This window comes from Trichoderma harzianum (genome assembly GCF_003025095.1).
Source record: "Trichoderma harzianum CBS 226.95 unplaced genomic scaffold M431scaffold_2, whole genome shotgun sequence".
Lineage (NCBI taxonomy): Eukaryota > Fungi > Ascomycota > Sordariomycetes > Hypocreales > Hypocreaceae > Trichoderma > Trichoderma harzianum.
In genome coordinates, this window is record NW_020209250.1 from 658,833 (window position 1) to 675,921 (window position 17,089).

Here is a 17,089-nt window from a genome sequence, read left to right on the forward strand (position 1 = left end):
GCTACTAGGTATGTATTTATTTTTAAATCCATTTCATTCGCCCTGCTGCTGTTTCCTTTTCTTTCCACTCTTCCGAAACAACACAAAAGAGAGTTTTTCATTTTCATTTCGTCAAACGTTGGTTTTTTTTTTACTTTCATTAAAAACCACCGGCGGCACGTTTCCAGGGAGATTAGGTTCTGAGAGCAGCTCGTCGTCAATACCTTATTAAATCGATCAATGAGTCCTCTCTTCTTCCAGTGGCTAGAATCACACCTGCTGCAGCTCTCATATATATTACCGTCTGCATCAATGACCTGATTTTCTTCTTCTTTATTTCCCGCATTGTTCAAACGTCTCATCACACTCACACTCTTTCAACAACACACACTCGTTTCACACACACGCTCCTTTGATACAAACAGTCAAACAGTCTTATACTTCGTATACACCACCAACTATACTATCATCCAATGGCTCTCCGCAAACCAGACTTCCACCTCCAGATGCCCACCATGAGCCAATCCGATCTCCAGTACCAGCCGCGCAGCCCCATGCGAAGCCCTCGTTTCCGCGAGGACTTTGACGCCCCGTTCTCAGAATCCTTCCTGGATCCTCCGCAGCCCCCAAAGACGTCCTACTTTGACGAGAGCAAGAACAAGATTGCGCCGCCGCCTCAGCGGAGCTACGACGACAGCTGGGTACCTCCCAAGCGGCGACCAAGCGTCAACGACAAAGTTCTGCAGTGGGCCAAGAGATCCTTGACTATCAAACGACAGCGCCCGCCTCGACTTGGGGAGGGCTTCAACGATGCACGAGCACCTTCGTCCAGGAGCTCCAGGAGAATTAGCAGCTTGCCAGTCGAGTCAGTCTTTGGCAAGCGCAACACTCACATTCAACCCCCAACCATCATTACCGTGTCCGAAATCCCCAAACCCGTGTAAATGGGAAGAAGAATGAGACCCGAAGAATTTAAAATTCAAACAGGAGAAAACATCAACAAAAAAGTGTACACAGCTGCGGGGAATGGATGGGAAAAAACTTTGGAAACAAAAAGGATAGCATTGAAGTTGCAATCTTCACTGACATTCACCACAGACAGACAGGGATCTAAGGGCAGTGGCAGCTGCATTGGGCTTGCTGAAAAGCAATCTGTATGATAATGATTTATGAATTTAACAAAAAGACAAATCAAAATACACCGCCACCAATGATGAACAACCGGTTCTCCTCTCTCTTTATCCATTGCACAATCTTATTGGCACCCTGCGCCATTGCTGCCCGTGATAGATTCGGTCCGCCAATGCAGTAGAGCTCAAAAGTCGGAGTGAGCCAAGCCAGCGATGTCGCGTCATCGCTCACGCATTGCAAAATCTTAAGGTGCGCATTCTTTGCGTGGGTTGAGGCATGCAGCTCGTGATACGCCGTCATGAGCCGTCTTCTCTTTACCAAATGTCCAAAGGTAGGCTCTAACGCCGACATGCAAAACTGCACATTCGCTCGCGACTTAAACAAGAAATGGCATATTGGGCTTCCCGGCGCGATTTGTCCCATGGTAGGGCGGCCGGCACGAGCGGCATCTCTGATGATGGCGAGACTGCCATTCTTCGCCAGCTGTTGCGCAACGTCGTCTCGCATTTGCTTGAGACTGAAAAAGGCTTCTCTGTCCGCGCTGATGAGGATCATGGCAATCTCCTCATCAACCGGCTGCCCCACGGCCGCGGCCGGTGCCGTCGCTTGCTCGCCCGACACCCCTTCAAAGAAGCTGACATACATGTATAGGTAGCCTTTGTTGTTGAAGGCCGGGAGACACAGCGGGATCCAATTTTCACCGCCTCCCGCCTTGATGCCGTCCGACTCAAAGAGCATGTTGAAGATGAGTTGGAGGTCGCTAGGATGGAGGGAATGGCGCCGTGGCCGAATAACGCTAACAAGCTTCCCTCCTGCCACGATAAGCCCGTAGAGCAGTTTGTCGGCTCTTGACTTTAGAAACGTATTGTTGATCGTATGCCGCTGAGACTTTCGCAGTTTCAGGCATTCCAACGAGCTTAGCAATGCTGAAGGAGACCCTTTCGTGAAGCTGTCCGCTAGCGATGAAAGCAAAGCCTCGGTCCCTTGTAAAGGCTTGCGCAAATCGGTGGACGGTCGATTCGCGAAGATGTTGGTTAGGGAAGGTAGAGTCAACGTTGACAAAATCTGCATGTATAAAGCTTCCAGCTGCACTCGTAGCTGCGAATCGCTCTCTCCAAGCTTGCTGATGGCCACAAAGTAGAGTGGTCCTTGGGTCAACACCACAAATCGGGTGGTGCCGGCCGTGAAGCCCTGAAGGGGGTTCTTGGATCCCTCATAGAAGGAGATGATGGTTTGTACGACCCCGATCGAGGAGTTGATGAGATTGAGATCTCCATGTCGGCTCCAGATGGGTTTGCCAGCGGACGATAAGATCATATACTGTTTCAGCTTCGACCGCCAAATGGCTAGCCTCTCGTCGTCTTTGAAGAACTCGTTTGACTCGTCAGGAAGCGCGGCAAACTCCTTTTCAAAATCGGCAAGTCGGTCTTGTGCGCCTCGCTGATGCCTCTCAAACGGCTGGACATTTGCAGCCTGCGACTTGAGCAGGTTCCAGGCGGCGCTCTTCTTGCTGAGGGAAGAAGTCAGCAAGCTCGCGATGTCTCCAGCTGGGCGCATCGTTGGCGCAAAGCTCATGATGCTGGCGGCGTCATCTCCCTCGATGCCCGAGCTGCTCGGCCGGCGATTGGGAGACGTGTAACCGCTGCCTGTCGGAGTGGACGCGGACCGAGTGGTTGGCGTCGAGAATGTTCCCCGGCTTCCGTCGGGAAAGGACAATGTCTGGATGTCTAGGGGAGTTATGGCAGTTGTCGCTTGGGCCTGCAGTGCCTTTGGGTCGACTGAACTGTTCGAGCTGCTCGCGGCCGGCCGAGGCGGGAGCGGAGGGGGTTGCTCCTCGTGGGAGGAATCGCTCTCCTGTCCCATCTTGACTCGCAGCGCTGTTGCATCTCAAGGAGGGCTCAAGCGGGAGATCATCCAAAGGCTGGAGTGTTGCGCGATCCTGATGCTAGCGGCACAGCGATTCTATCCATCATGCCATTGCGTGCTGGGAGCGGCGACAATGGCGGAGGAGCATCGATGAGGGAATGCAGGAGAGGAAAGCGAACCTTAAGCTTCCAGGGCCGTATCGGAGCCCTTTTAATGATGCCGCAGCCTGCCGTAGGTAGCGGGTACTTGGCGGCCAGGGCCTGTGCGACGCCTCTACAGGTACCTCCCAACCTCTAAGCTGTTCCCACGTTGGCAGCCTCGTCGGCCAGCGCTCCAATCAAACACCTATAGTGGGGTTGGTTGCGTATGTCGGCACATGTCCCTTGTACCTTGGACCTTAGCTTTGGGCGCAAGCCACTGAAACGTAGCCTTCTGGACGGCTTCATCTGGCGAATAGACTGAAGCCATCTCGCAAACTGCGTTGTATCCACAGCTGTTCCTTGCAGCTATGCGCCTCGCTTCCTGGCTTCCAAACGCCGCTGTCATTCACCTCACCCATGAACCAATTAGCCTGTCATAATGGCGCTTGAACTGGGTCCTGGAGTGCGATCCGGGTCGCCAGAGAGCTCAGGGCGAGACTCGCCTATTCCGCGGCAATGGAGGAATCAGCTCGGTGGAGGTGGGTAGGAGGCCTTGTGGGAAGCTTTTGCCGGCCGTGTAACTGATCTGATACTCTAGAGGACGCTCCTATCAAGGACAAGGCGTACCGTAGATATGCCGCCGGAGTCGACAAGGCGTTGGGGTTGTTCGAGACGGCGCTGGAGGAATGGGCCGACTATATATCCTTTCTCAACAGACTGCTCAAGGTCAGGCATTAGAGATTACTTTTGATTCGTGACACAATACACTAACATGTTGGATATAGAGCCTCCAAGCCCGACCATCTTCCGTCTCCGTCATCCCCTCCAAGATTACCGTCGCGAAACGTCTGTCGCAATGCTTAAACCCGTCCCTACCGTCAGGCGTACACCAAAAAGCACTCGAAGTGTATAATTACGTATTCGAAACGATTGGAAAAGATGGGCTATCCCGAGATCTGCCTTTATATCTCCCAGGCTTGGCACCCACCCTCTCTTTTGCGTCCCTCTCCGTTCGCTCGCCGTATCTCGACCTACTTGAGCGTCACTTCACAGGCGTTGATTCTAGGTCCTTGCGGCCAGCTATGAAATCCATTATACTGGCATTGCTACCAGGGCTAGAAGATGAGACTAGCGAAGACTTTGATCGAACCTTGCGCCTGGTGGGGAGCTTCAAACAAGCCATTCGACCAGCAGATAGCATCCCCCTTACCGAGCAACATGCATCAGGTGACGACTTCTTTTGGCAATGTTTCTTCCTGGCTTCTGTTACAAGCCATAGCCGCCGTGCTGGTGCTCTTGCCTACTTGGTACGCAATTTGCCTGTATTGGGTTCTGATGCCTCCCCTGGAACGTCTAGTGAGAAAAACGGCCAAAGCAATACGGAAAGCAACTTCAACAGTGACATTGCCGCCATCGTTACCACGCCGGAGCCTGGTTTGCTCGTGAGATGTTTTGCTAGTGGCCTCTCTGATGATCAGCTGTTAATCCAGCGTGGCTTTCTCGATTTGCTTGTGTCTCATCTACCCCTTAATTCTAAAGTGTTGCAGTCTCTTGTGAAGCCTGGTGATCTGGAACTTCTCCTGAGAGCGGCAGTCGGGGTAGTCACCCGACGAGATATGAGCTTGAATCGTCGATTATGGGCATGGCTTCTTGGCCCTGAGCCGACAGGTAACGAAGGGGAACAAAACCCTGAGTTGCACGGCAATGCGCCAGATGGCCAACAAGCTCTGCTGTCCTCCCGGACGAGCTACTTCGAACATTTTGGACTGCAGTCACTTACGAAATCCCTTCTTGAAATGATCAAGGACACGACTCATAGAGCAGTCGCCGAACGAACTCGACCATATCGAATATGTCTCTCTTTAATGGACAGATGGGAGGTTGGTGGGCTTGTGATTCCAGACATCTTTCTTCCTGTAGTAGAAAGTGTACGACAGTTTCAAAAACAGAGCCCAGCCAAGGCAGAGTTCACCGAGGTGTTGCGCAGTGCAAGCGTGTTTTTCGATGGCATTGAAAGTGGTCTAATCTATGGTGAGCTTGTTGGACTCCTGTCTCAAGCTATTAGCCCAGGAAACTTGAGCAGCGAGGAGCGAAGTGATAAGCTATCCTTGGTCACTTTCATCGTCACTAATTTCAATGTTCGCGAAGAGGAGATGGTCACAATTCACGCTCCTTTGACCTGCCTCGCCGCTTTGGTTATGTTAGAAGATGCGCGCAATTCGCAACATGGCGACAACTCGTCGTTGAATGAACAAATCCTCAGTATCGTCGTTTCTCTCCTGGAGCTGGTTCCAGAACGAGCGTTTGTTGGCTCTGCTACGGGCGACGCCAATCAAAAAAGAAAATCTAATGATGTTTCTTCCTTGTCGACGGCAGACTTGATCAAAGAAATCCAAGATTTTTACATCCACGGACAGGGAAATCTGGACGCTTCGCCGACACCTTTCTCTCAAGTCGAAACCGGTGAGCTGATTTTGGACAAGGCAATCAAATATATCGTTGATGACTCAATTGAGCAAGAGTCATCTTGCTCCTTGAGCCTACATATCAGAGTCCTGCTTCTCATCTTATTAAAAGTGCCCAAAGCCTACAAGTTCGATGAGGTGACTCTGGTGTCTTCTCTAAAGGCAAAATTGGTGCAAAGGCGGCCCTTGAGATTTTCAGACTTTTCTTCCATCTTGCACCTGATTGCGCAGCTCCATTACGTCGAGCGAGTCTCAACATCAGAACTCTCGGAACTGGTGCACCCTCTAGTTCGGCATGCATGGTCATATCTCTCTGCCTCCGAGCCCAAGTATCACGTGGAAACAGTTCGATGCCTGTGGCAGCTCCAGTCTGCCCTTTCGTTATCCCGCCGCGATGTTGAAGCTTCCCTTGCGAGTATCCTGGTCGAACAAACTGCTGGCGATGGTGCAGATATTGGGCGCGCTTTCGGCGTTCTTTGGTCACACACTCTTCAGGATACACCATCCGATCGTCGAGGACCCAAGATCCCTACTATTGAAGCAAAGCTGGGTCAAAAACTGAGTGCGACTGATCACTATGAGATTATGCTAACGCGGCCTCTCTTCCTCGTACTGGACGGATTACTAGACGACAGAACTCAGATGTATATGACTGTCAAGTCGTGGTTGAACAGCATGGTTGGCATTGATAGGTATTTCCCGGTCCTTCTCCGCGTCTATGGCAGATTTTCTAAGAGCTATATATAGGCTTTTCCTACTCTTTGTTGTTAAATTCGCAGAGATACCCTGTCTTCGAGATGTCGGAAAGAGTGTTGAAGCTGAAAAGGCTCAACCCCAAGGCCCCATTTTCAACGAGGATGACGACATTGACCTCTGCTTGTATTACCTTAGGACTCTCCACCATGTCCTGGACAGTTCGGGAGAAAACTCAAGAGCAGTGCTTGTGTCCAAACACCTCTCGTTTAACAGTGTCGGTCAGGTGCAAATCTCTAGTATGTACTTAACGCTCGACAGAATAGGTAATTGGTGTCTTGCTAATATGTGATTTTATAGCCGGCGGAGATGAGACCGATATCACGCTGCAGGATTATTTCGTCCGGGTGTGCTTGGCTTGCATCACTGGTGATGCTTCTGCATCTGCCAGCGACGACCTTAACAACAGGGTCTCCCAGTTACATCGTTATGCACTCACCGTCCTCCATAGCTTCCTCATAAGTCACCATGCAGCTCCTCTATCCAACCTTCATCTCGACCACCTCCTGATTGACAGATTGATGAAATCTATTGGAAGCCCGGACCCGTATGTGCAGGTTCTCTTGCTTGAGGTCGTCTTCGACGCGCTTAAACTGCAGGATATCGTTGCGGCAGAGCTTTCGATACCATCGGCTGCTGAAAAGCGACGCTCAAGCGCGGATCCTCTACACGCGGTGCGATTATCCATCTCTGCGGGCGACACAAGACCACCTCCCATGATAATGCCGCCCCAGCTGCTCAAGTGCCTGCAGGCAGGCCTAAGCTCGACAAGCAGCCAGTTTGTTCTAGATAACTGGGTTACATTTCTCGGCAGATGCTTGCCCTTTTATTCTCAGTCCATCTTCCAGATTTTGATACCCCTCGTTGAGACTCTATGCAAGCAGATTGGCGTTACGTTCTCACACTTGAAAGACATGTTTGAAGACGAAAGTTACGAAGTCAAGAGTGAGGCTGGAACTCCGGAATCCACCTTGATCTATCTTCTAAACGCTTTGGAGCAAGTCTTGGCAAAGGCACATGATCAATTGCTAGCTGAAGAAGCTCAGGCGCTTGCCCTGAAGGGTCCTGACCAGCCTCAGTCAATCTTTGGGAGTATGGTATCCGGCGTCTTTCAATCTGATACCCCTCAATCTCGAAGCGCTACAGCCAACGACCGCCTGACTGTCCACCTAGCCTTCCAAGATGCCGTGCGGATGTGCTTCTCCATCTGGACTTGGGGACAGGGAGATGATGCCACCACACAAGACATCAACTCGTCCGCCTCCTTCAACTACACGTCTTTGAGGATGAGAAATCGGGCGAGGAGGCTCCTTGAGCACCTTTTTACGGCAGAAACACTTGAAAGCCTCGAGACTGTGATTGACGTTTGGAGGAACTCAACAAGCGCAACTGACCATGCCACCGTGTTTAACTTTTTAGCAGCCTTGGATGCTGCAAGACCAAGACATTCGATGCCAGCACTTTTCAATTCAATATATAGTCGCACAAACCCGGCTGCGCTGGAGCCTTCCCGGAAATCAACCATGACAATCTCACTTCAAGACGCCGACTTGGTCGTCTTTTTGGTTGAGTACGCCAGGTCACTTGACGACGATGCCATGGATGAGATCTGGCAAGACTGCATAACATTCCTCAAAGATCTTCTGAACAACCCTTTCCCTCACAGACAGACGCTTCCCAGTCTTTTAGAATTCGCTGCCATCTTGGGCGAGAAGGTTGACAATACCAATTTTGGAGAGCAGCGAAAGATGCGCAGGGAACTAGGAGTAAGTTTATTATTGATTGTGACTACGAAACTTTGATCCCTTGACTAACTGCTCATGCCTATAGGACCTCTTTCTAAGGCTTCTTACCGCTCTATTCACTACAAGACCAACCTTTGCTGAGCCAACGAGTTCCAACGGCATGTCGGGACCGAGGCTCGTCAAGGGTGAGCTGGAACGTCGTGGCACATTCCCTGGCGCCCTCGAAAGATCTGACGATGTCGTGGCCATTCTCGCATCCGTTGTTCCAAACCTGCCCAAAATCCTGCTTGAACCCGACCGCGTGCTGTCTGCAGCAGGAACAATATCAACCAACGTTATTGGCCCAACGTTTCGCTCCAAAACATTTCCGGACTCTGTGTCTTCGAGTACCTTGAAGCTCTTGCATGAACTGTCTAGACTGCCGAACAACCAGAAGACGTGGAAGAAGGACGTCGGCGACGCCTTCAACGACAGTAAATTCTTCGCAATGAACCTTGCTCTAGTTCAGAATGACTGGCTGCCATTACTCCGGCAATGGACCTTGACGGATAAAGAGAGGATACCGGAAATAGTTGGCCGTATCAGCGCGCCCTCCAGCGCAGGAATAGTGTTCGGCGTGGGCGCCACCTCTGCCCGTCTCGAGGCCGATCGAAAGACGCAGCTGAACTTGCGGAGGATCGCTACGCTGGTTCTCGCCTCGGCGGACGATGCCTTTGTCACGGACATTCCCGTCATTTTCGACAAGATAGTCGAGCTGTTTGGAGCTACTTCGACGTCATCCCCATCGTCCACGACACGAGCCGAGGTATACATGCTCATCAGGGCGCTGGTACTCAAGATTAGCCCCATCCACCTCGCTAGGCTGTGGCCCGTGGTTAACGCCGAGATTCACTCCGCCATTTCTTCCATCGTGGCTCCGGACCATAGCACCGCATCCGAAATATACGTCTGCTCGGCGATATTGCAGGCATGCAAGCTTCTCGACCTGCTCATCTGCGTTGCACCAGATGACTTCCAGCTCCACGAATGGCTCTTCGTAACGGATACCATCGAGGCAGTGTACAGATCGGCGACGTACCAGCCCGTGGCCCTCGTCGACGAGATTTCGGAAGAACTTGGCGCGACTTCTTCTTCTACGCAGCTGACCGCCGTGACTAGTCATGATGATGCAATGACGGCGGCGCAGATGGCGACGAGCAACAACGGCTCGCGCCGTCTCCCGCTTCTGGCGCTCGGTGGAATTGGTGATGATGCCGGCTTTGAGAGGAAGGATGAGTTGGTGGCGAAAGTTCTTAGGCCGTTCTTTGGCCAGCTTAGCATCTTTGCTTTCGAGTCGACGTATGCCATGGGGGCGCTTGACAGGGAGGCCTGCGTGGAGGCGCTGCTGAAGGATATTTTTGATGATCGCAGTATGGTGAAGGCTTTGTAAATCGAATATTGAAACAACTTTTATCGTCAGAGAGGAGATGGAAATCAGTATGAGATAGATAGAAGCGAGATAGATAGACTTGGAGTTGAAGTTATTGTTTCTTATAAATATATAATAAATACAAACATTTGGTATATTTCATGCGCGTATGTCCTCCCTTCAATTTACACTCCTGCTATTATCCCGGAATCACTCATTTCGTAACTCCCAATGTTTATTATTTCATAGCACATTTGAACGAAGTTTTGCTCTGTTAAGCAAACCCAACAACCTGCCGCCCCATCCTCCAAAACTCCCTGATAAATAGCAAGAATAGATATCATCAAGCCAGAAACAAGAAGATGTTTTTCCAATACGCCACCATATATATATTTGTTTTTGCACCGAAAGTCATCCGAGGGAATCAAATCATACGACAGGCGGCAGTCCAATCATCCTCTCAATAATGTCCTCGTATAGCTGCCTGTTAATAGCCGCGCCAAACTCTATACACCTGATAAAGGGCCTCAGCTCAACCAACAGGGTTGTCAACAGGCCATCGGCAAAGAGCAGTTCGTAAGAATACTTGGACGCCAAGTCGAACCAGATCTGCGCGGGGGAGATCTCAGTCGGGTCAACCTCGAACTGGGCCAGGTGCCAGAGGGAGCTGATGGAGATGCCGGTAGCCTGCCACTGGAAGGTAGGTGCCTGTGTGGTGGTAGGGTCTATGCCTGCGAAGACCTGGCGGTCGGTGAAGATGGATGCGGGTGCGGCATTCATCATGAGGGAGGTCGCTGTGAGGATATGGTTATTGCCTCCCTCAGTCTCGCCGGGGATGTGCGAGTGGAAATCGTTGGATTGGAAGTGGTCCCAGCAGATGTTTTCGAGACTGTTGAAGAAAAAGAAGGGGGGCATGTCAGTCAGGCTCTGAAGCATGTATATAGTCTATCGGCATGGGTTAATGAAACTTACGCTAATATCCAATTCATCACAATCTGTTCTTGTTGAGGAGTAAGAGGTGGCGACGTCAAGGGAGGGTTTTCAAAGCTGGGCGGGCTGGCATAGCCCTGCACGCTGCTGCCAGTGGAAGGGTTGCTGACGGTGAAGCATGGAGTTCCTAGGAGATCGTGGATGCCCAGTGACACAGTGATGTCGTCGACGTTGATGTGGCCAAACATTTCAGCGTCGTTGGAGGTTGAAGGCATCAGGGGGTTTTGGTTCAAGTCTAAGTCTGATAAGTGTCCGCCGGTGAGCCATTCCTGGGTATCCAGCTCGGACATACCACCCAGGCGGGTGCCGGGAGAATCTGTGTTTGAGAAATAGGTAGAGTCGGCTTGTGGATATGTGTGCTGAGTTGGCTCGGTTCTTCTTATTAGGTCTCGGATGCCGTCATTTTCTTTGCGCATCTGAGATGTCTCTTGCTGGGCCTGGGTGATTAGGTCACGCAGTTGAGACACATCGAGCTCCAACTGCTTGACATAGTTTGCCTTTCTCTGTCGGTGTTGAATCTGGGCCTTCCTGACCTGAGCTCGCCGCAGCTGAGCCTTGTCCTTGGCGTCGGCATCCTTGGCGGTTTCGCCCGTATCCTCCTCTGTAGCTCGCAATCTTAGTTCAGCCTCCATCTTCTTCTTCTTGTAATGCACCTTGGACCGGGTTCGTCCAAGCTCTCGAGACGATGGAACACGGCTAAGGTAAGGCATAGCGTGGGCAAAATAGTGTGATATACAGTGTAGAAGCGTGTGCAAGATTCCAAACTTTTAAGTGGGACTCGCCGCCATGAATGGAATCAAGACAGATGTAGTTAACGCCCACAGCCTCAAACGAGATGATCAAGCAGTGGATGAAAAAAAGCATCTTCAGCCTTTTGCTGGAGCGACTGGCTCGTCTTATGAAGATGGAAATGCATCACACCCATCGAGGGTGGTAGTGCGGAGAAAAGGGTTGGACGCTAGCCCGTGAGGATTCCCGTATCAAACTATTCCAAATCACGAAGCACTTGCTCCGGGGATCTGACAGCCGGTGACAACGGGGGAGATTAAGATCAAACTGGTAGGTAACACCTTCTTAGATGATCGACCTCCCTTTGGAATACCCGTAGCACTGGCTACTCGGCGCCTGTAATCATTGAATGGCGCCCCGGATTCCCGATGTGTTGCTGTGGACGTGGCCAATCCTCGTCCTTTCAGCAGTCCAGCTCCCCTCTCGCCCTCTAGCGCGCGTCTCCCCCCAACGGAAGCCGTCTTGGGACAAGCAAAGATGGAATCATTGCGAGATTCAATGGACCAACTCAAGCATAAATCATAGGCTGCATGTACAGGGACGACAAAAGGGGCAACGCGCCATCTGGGAACTCACCAGGATCTTGATCTTCCTCGCCAGCTTCGTCCTGCTGCAGCTCCGCAGTTGACGATGGGCTGGCCGACTTTTTCCCCTTCTTCTTGTGCTGGTCGCCGGCCTCGCTCTTCTCCTTTTGCTTGACTCGCTTCCAAAAGGTGGTGAACGAGGGCCGCTCACCGTCGGCACTTTCCGCATCCGCCATTGTGGTGAATGTGATGTGAATCAATCACAACGCAGCTCGTCTCTTCTTTGGTCAATCCTACGTCACCGAGCAACAGAAGCCAATTGACCTCGACGACGAAATCTCCCCTCCCAAAAATAGCAGGACGCCAGGAAGCTTGTTTCCAAAAGAGAACAAGATGAACAGCTTCCAAATCTCGCCCTTTTGCTCTTCACGGATAGGCCTCGGAAGTGGTGTGGTTGCGTTGTGCTTGTTCGCTGTAAGCAAATTGCCCAGCGATTCACGATGAGCCGGGCGCAACAATGTCAGCTGCTTAGCCTCGAGTCAAGCCTCAAATCAGCAACCCCGAATATCCCGTTTTGAAGTCTGGCGATGCAGATAAGATCGAGTTACCTGGGAGAGCTTTTCGCCTTTGACAAGCTAGTCGTTACGTGTCAAGGTTCAAAAAACGCTGGTCGTGAGAAGGCGCCAGGCGGTCGGTTCGCCTCTAGCGATACGGAGTTACCAAAGTTATTGCCTGTGTGCTGGGCCTATTTTTTTTGCTTCCGGACGGAAGTTGTTCAGCCAATTACCGGACTCGGCTGGGCAGGTACTCTATACATGAGACCGCCCCCGAAACATGCCGCGCCGTTGGCTTTCGTGGCGCTGTAGGCGACTTTGGCGAGCGTAGAGAAGTACGGCTACACGAGCTGTGGGCGCTGAAGAATTCCAGTGTCCGTGCCACCTGCAAAGTACCCAGTACATGCTCATATGCAACTGACATCCATTGATTTCCTCGTAGTGTGCATTTGATGGAATCCCATCACCAGGTACTAGATCTAGTAACATCATCAAATGCTGCTGATCTCTAAAACCGGCGCTGAAAATAACAAAACATCAGGAATCCCTCAACCTCCATGGGCAATTCGTCCTATTTCCCGTATCTACCCATCCAGAGGTACCCGGTACCGCCCTCCCAAGCGGAGATCCCACACGCTAAATGCCGACAATCCCCAAAAATCCCGTCAATGAGATTCCGAGTATAGATACACAAGCAACAACCTCGTCGGGACAAAAAAACAACGAGCAGCTGGAATCCTACCATCCATAACAATTTGCCGATCGTAGAGACCTTAACAGACGCGCGGCACTAGCTGCAGATGTCACCTGCATGCAGGTGCAAATAGTGCCCAAATAGAATGAGAAATGCACTTCTCATGATTTGAAATAAGCAAAGGGGGTGGTATCTGCGACCCTCTCCGGCAGATATGCCCAGGTCGCTATTATCAAAGTATTTCAAATACTTACACATGGAAGATTATTTCAAATTCACTTGCATGCCCTCATCCCCCATAGTGTCGCAAAGCATCCAAAGATCTTTCTAATATTGTATGAATGCTTACTGCATGAGGGAAATATACTATACTGTAGCATCGTGAAAATCACATCATGGCAATCGGCATGGTTTTAACGGGACAAGGAACTTTAAATTCAGCGACCCGCTCCAAATACTACATACATACGCCGCTGTAGACATCATGGCTCTCAAATCAAAGCCGATAACAAGCACTTGTTCCTTTTTGCCAAACTCCTCGCTAATAAACGAATGAAACAATCAAACCCAACGCCAAGGTCCAAATGCACTTTTGCACATAAGCATGATCCCGGCCTCCTCCCCCTCCCTGGTCGTTCCAAAACCAGTAGATCAAAACGAGAGATGCGAAAACAATTCCAAATAAGAAATCTTAGCCATTCACACACATTGCTTTTGTATATCCGGCTTTCTTATCTAATCGTTGCCGTCTTACTCAGACTCCCCGCCGTCGCTATCGGTTGCGGTGCCTTCGTTAAGCTCTTCGTCATCCTCGTCGTCGTCGAATTCGTCACTGTCTTCTTCATCATCTTCTGCATTCAAGCCCGGGATTGCTTTCCAATGCACATAGTCGTTCGCTAGCCACCGTTTGCTCACTGGCAGCTGGTATGGGTCAAACGGGAAGTATGGGTCCAGCTGGTGAAAACTCTCCTCTTGAGTATCGAACCCAGAATCTCTGAGGGCGCCTCCGGTAGAGTAAGTCGACGACAAGAATTGTGTCAACCGGATGCGTTTGTTGCTTTCAATCAACGGATAGGCGTACATAAAGTTGAGTCGATGTGCCAGCTTAGCAAACTCGTCGACAATGACGGGCGCGCACACCTTGAGTGGGTTGAGCTTGCCAAAGATGTGCGTTGAAAGATCTTTTCTCGTCGTGCCAATCCACTCAAGATCCTGGCCAATATAAGAAGCCGGGTCTTCGGGGTCGACAAACTCGGGGGCAGACACAATCAAATCTTGCCAGCGGAAGCAAAAAATGTAGAGCGTTGCTTGTAGAAGGCTGTAGTAAGGGTGGAAGCGCTTGAGATCCGGACCGCGGCAAAGGGGCTCGTATTTCCTGCGATACTGATCCAGATGATGGATCAAGAGCATAAAGATAGTGCGCACCAGGCTGCGCGGCACGAGTGCCCCTCGGGCAACAAAGCTTGCCAGGTAGGCGGCGGCGGCCTGCTTCAAGATATTTGGCGTGTTGCTCTGGAAGGCGCTAGCAATAAGCTGACCGCAAAACGCGTCGGTGAGCCGCTCGTGCTGCTGTGCAAAATGAAAGATGAGGAACTGCGTATGTCGTGATTTGTACGTCGGCAAGACCATTTGGTCAAACTCGCGCAGGATCGTGATGAACATGTCAAACGCCTTGTCTGACCCAGGATTCGCAAAGTGTGGTGTGTAGACGCTGAACAGGGTATCAAGCATCGAGTCCATCTTCTCCACGCTGTCCTTGAGTGTCTTGATTCGGACGGCCTCTTGGTCATAATCGACGTCGTCGCTATCGACGGATTCGGTATCGCTGTCATCATCTGCCTCGTCTTCCCAGCTGCCTGTCTCTTCTTGAGGGTTCTCGCGCAGCGCGTACATGACGGCGGCAGTGATGTCATCGTCCGTGTCTTCCAAATCCAACTGCATCTGTGAGTCAATTTTAACAACGCGATCTAGTATCATGTCGAAAATGTCATCCTGCAAGTCGGGCACATATTCCTTGACCTGAAGAAGGTTGTGGATATAGGCCATGTGGACTCTCATCGAATCGTCGAGGAACGGGAACTTGCTTCTCAGCAGGTTTTCTAACACTCCAACGGCGGATGGGAACATCTTGAGAAGGTATTGTAAGGTCGAATGCAGCCTCTCTCGCATCGTGTCGCGGCTGATCTCGGGGAAATCGGGGACTCGCCATGAGGATGGGCGAGTGTCGTGGAACTTGTCCACGATCATGGTCAAGACTTGGTTGAGGTAGGATCCCTGAGCGCTGACCAGTGCGGCTAGAAAGTGCGTAAACACTTTGACAAAGGCGGCATCTCGCCCCAACCAAGAGCAGTTGAGAATGACCTTGACCAGGCCATTGCAGTCCTTGCTCTTCAGAATAGGGATGCAGCCAGTCAGGGCCATCAGGTAAACCTGCAGCTCGTGAGGCTTCAGTGTATCATCTTCTTCTCCCACCACCGGCGGCAGGTATCTCTTCTTATCGTTGGCGAACATCTCTTTCAGGCCGTCGTACTGGCCGTCGTCTCCCCGGAGGTGTGTCTCGAGCGCCATGCGCACTTCTAACTTGACTTCATCCATTGTTCGCCGGCCGACCTCGTACGTCACATTCTTTATATCGTCGAAGAACACCTTGCGGCGCTTGCTGGAAGCCTCCTGGGCCTCTGAGCCCTCGCTGGGCGTATCGTGCTGGTCCTTCCTGCGACCAAGAGCTGAGGCAGGCTTGAGTATGGATTTGACCGGAGGAGTGCTCCTAGGCAAAGTACCGGGGAGGGTTCTTGGGGCTGAAATGAAGGGTCGCATGGATGGCAATGTCGCTAGCCGATGGCAACGAAGAGCGCAAAGACAAGATGCTAGCAAGATTGATGGCGATTGTCGCGGCGTCCGTTACGGGAATGCAGCGATGAAAGAAAAAGGCTGTTCACTGCGGTTGCCGAGTCCCTTCATACTCAAGCTACGGAGCACTTAAAAAATACAATCAGTCTCTCTCTCGGATAAGCGCAAGCACATGGCTTGGGCTCCAGCTGTAGAAATGCGAAAATAGCCGTCGACTCGAATGTGGTTGAACGATGTGATGCTGGGGAGAGTGACGGCGTCAATGCTGGACATGGATTATTTTTTTCCTGCACAGTAATATGCGTCAGGGAAGATTTTCAATCAAGTGGGGACCCCGCACGTGCCTTGCAACCAAGTCGGCTTAGGCAGCAAAGGTGGTCCATGCGCGCTTCGGAATATTCTTTTGCCTTTGCGAAGCGTCTTTGTTAGACAATGACGAAGTGGTATGGCTTTGACAGGTAACGAAGTGGATGTGAGGTGAGAGCCGTAACACATCAAAATCTGTAGCATTTCCAGCCATGCATGCATTCCATGGAATCCCACTGACGCCACCGCAATGCAGTATCACTTGACTATGTAAGAGTCATTCATGACTCAAATAGAGGCGTCGCTAATAGCTACGTACGATGCGTCATCATGGTGGCAATCCCAATTTACATCGCAACATGAAAAACAAATGACGGTTGATATAAAATGGATATACCTAGTAGCACTAAACTCTTGATAGTACTAGCCCGTAGTAGTAAACTCGTATCGAATATTCCAACTCCGTAACCCACAGTCTGGACCCCATGCATAATCCGTTATCCTGCTTGGAAAAGTCCCGAATTCCCTGCTGTCGAGAAAGATGTATGTCGTATCCCAGGACCGCTCCTGAGTCGACAGGTCAAGCTTCGAGGGAGAATCTACCTGTCTGAACAATCATCTGTAGCTGAAGCCCAAGAACTAAAGAAACAAAAAAAAGAAAACAAAGTTGAACCCATGCATTCGCCTAAGAAAGAGTTGGAATTCTTTCATGTCCCCTCTCTCCTCACTCTTGCCCCATCCTATCCAACTTCAAGTATAAAAGTCAAATGATCAAGCACTGATGTTTTTACATGTCAAAATGAGAGTTGAGAGCCATGATCCGAGAATCAGGAGAGGGTAGAGGTACCAGACCTTGCCATCTGCAGTCCATGGAGGCTATCGGCCGGCAAAACCC

At 51.0% G+C, this 17,089-nt stretch overlaps 6 protein-coding genes across 6 annotated transcripts; 3 read left to right on the forward strand and 3 right to left on the reverse strand.

The window, feature by feature from the left end:
- Positions 1–452: 452 nt before the first annotated feature.
- Positions 453–923, forward strand: M431DRAFT_76957 (hypothetical protein; the record flags this gene model as incomplete). The annotated part of the gene is made up of 1 exon (XM_024922519.1): positions 453–923. One exon carries the CDS (start codon positions 453–455, stop codon positions 921–923), a length of 471 nt encoding a protein of 156 aa, XP_024778372.1.
- Positions 924–1,170: 247 nt separating this feature from the next.
- On the reverse strand, positions 1,171–2,973 carry M431DRAFT_75646 (hypothetical protein; the record flags this gene model as incomplete). The annotated part of the gene is made up of 1 exon (XM_024922366.1): positions 1,171–2,973. One exon carries the CDS (start codon positions 2,971–2,973, stop codon positions 1,171–1,173), a length of 1,803 nt encoding a protein of 600 aa, XP_024778373.1.
- Positions 2,974–3,415: 442 nt separating this feature from the next.
- Positions 3,416–9,508, forward strand: M431DRAFT_106068 (hypothetical protein; the record flags this gene model as incomplete). Its single annotated transcript, XM_024911603.1, has 6 exons — positions 3,416–3,655; positions 3,715–3,842; positions 3,902–6,273; positions 6,329–6,573; positions 6,635–8,100; positions 8,165–9,508. Exons 1-6 carry the CDS (start codon positions 3,556–3,558, stop codon positions 9,506–9,508), a joined length of 5,655 nt encoding a protein of 1,884 aa, XP_024778374.1. The 5' UTR covers positions 3,416–3,555.
- Positions 9,509–9,916: 408 nt separating this feature from the next.
- On the reverse strand, positions 9,917–11,187 carry M431DRAFT_75711 (hypothetical protein; the record flags this gene model as incomplete). The annotated part of the gene is made up of 2 exons (XM_024922379.1): positions 9,917–10,376; positions 10,460–11,187. 2 exons carry the CDS (start codon positions 11,185–11,187, stop codon positions 9,917–9,919), a joined length of 1,188 nt encoding a protein of 395 aa, XP_024778375.1.
- A 428-nt stretch (positions 11,188–11,615) lies between these two features.
- On the forward strand, positions 11,616–11,894 carry M431DRAFT_490319 (hypothetical protein; the record flags this gene model as incomplete). The annotated part of the gene is made up of 1 exon (XM_024916785.1): positions 11,616–11,894. One exon carries the CDS (start codon positions 11,616–11,618, stop codon positions 11,892–11,894), a length of 279 nt encoding a protein of 92 aa, XP_024778376.1.
- Positions 11,895–13,788: 1,894 nt separating this feature from the next.
- M431DRAFT_490320 (hypothetical protein) lies at positions 13,789–16,526 on the reverse strand (the record flags this gene model as incomplete). Its single annotated transcript, XM_024916786.1, has 2 exons — positions 13,789–15,836; positions 16,514–16,526. The coding sequence occupies 2 exons, from the start codon at positions 16,524–16,526 to the stop codon at positions 13,789–13,791; spliced, it is 2,061 nt and encodes a 686-aa protein (XP_024778377.1).
- Between the last annotated feature and the right edge of the window lie 563 nt (positions 16,527–17,089).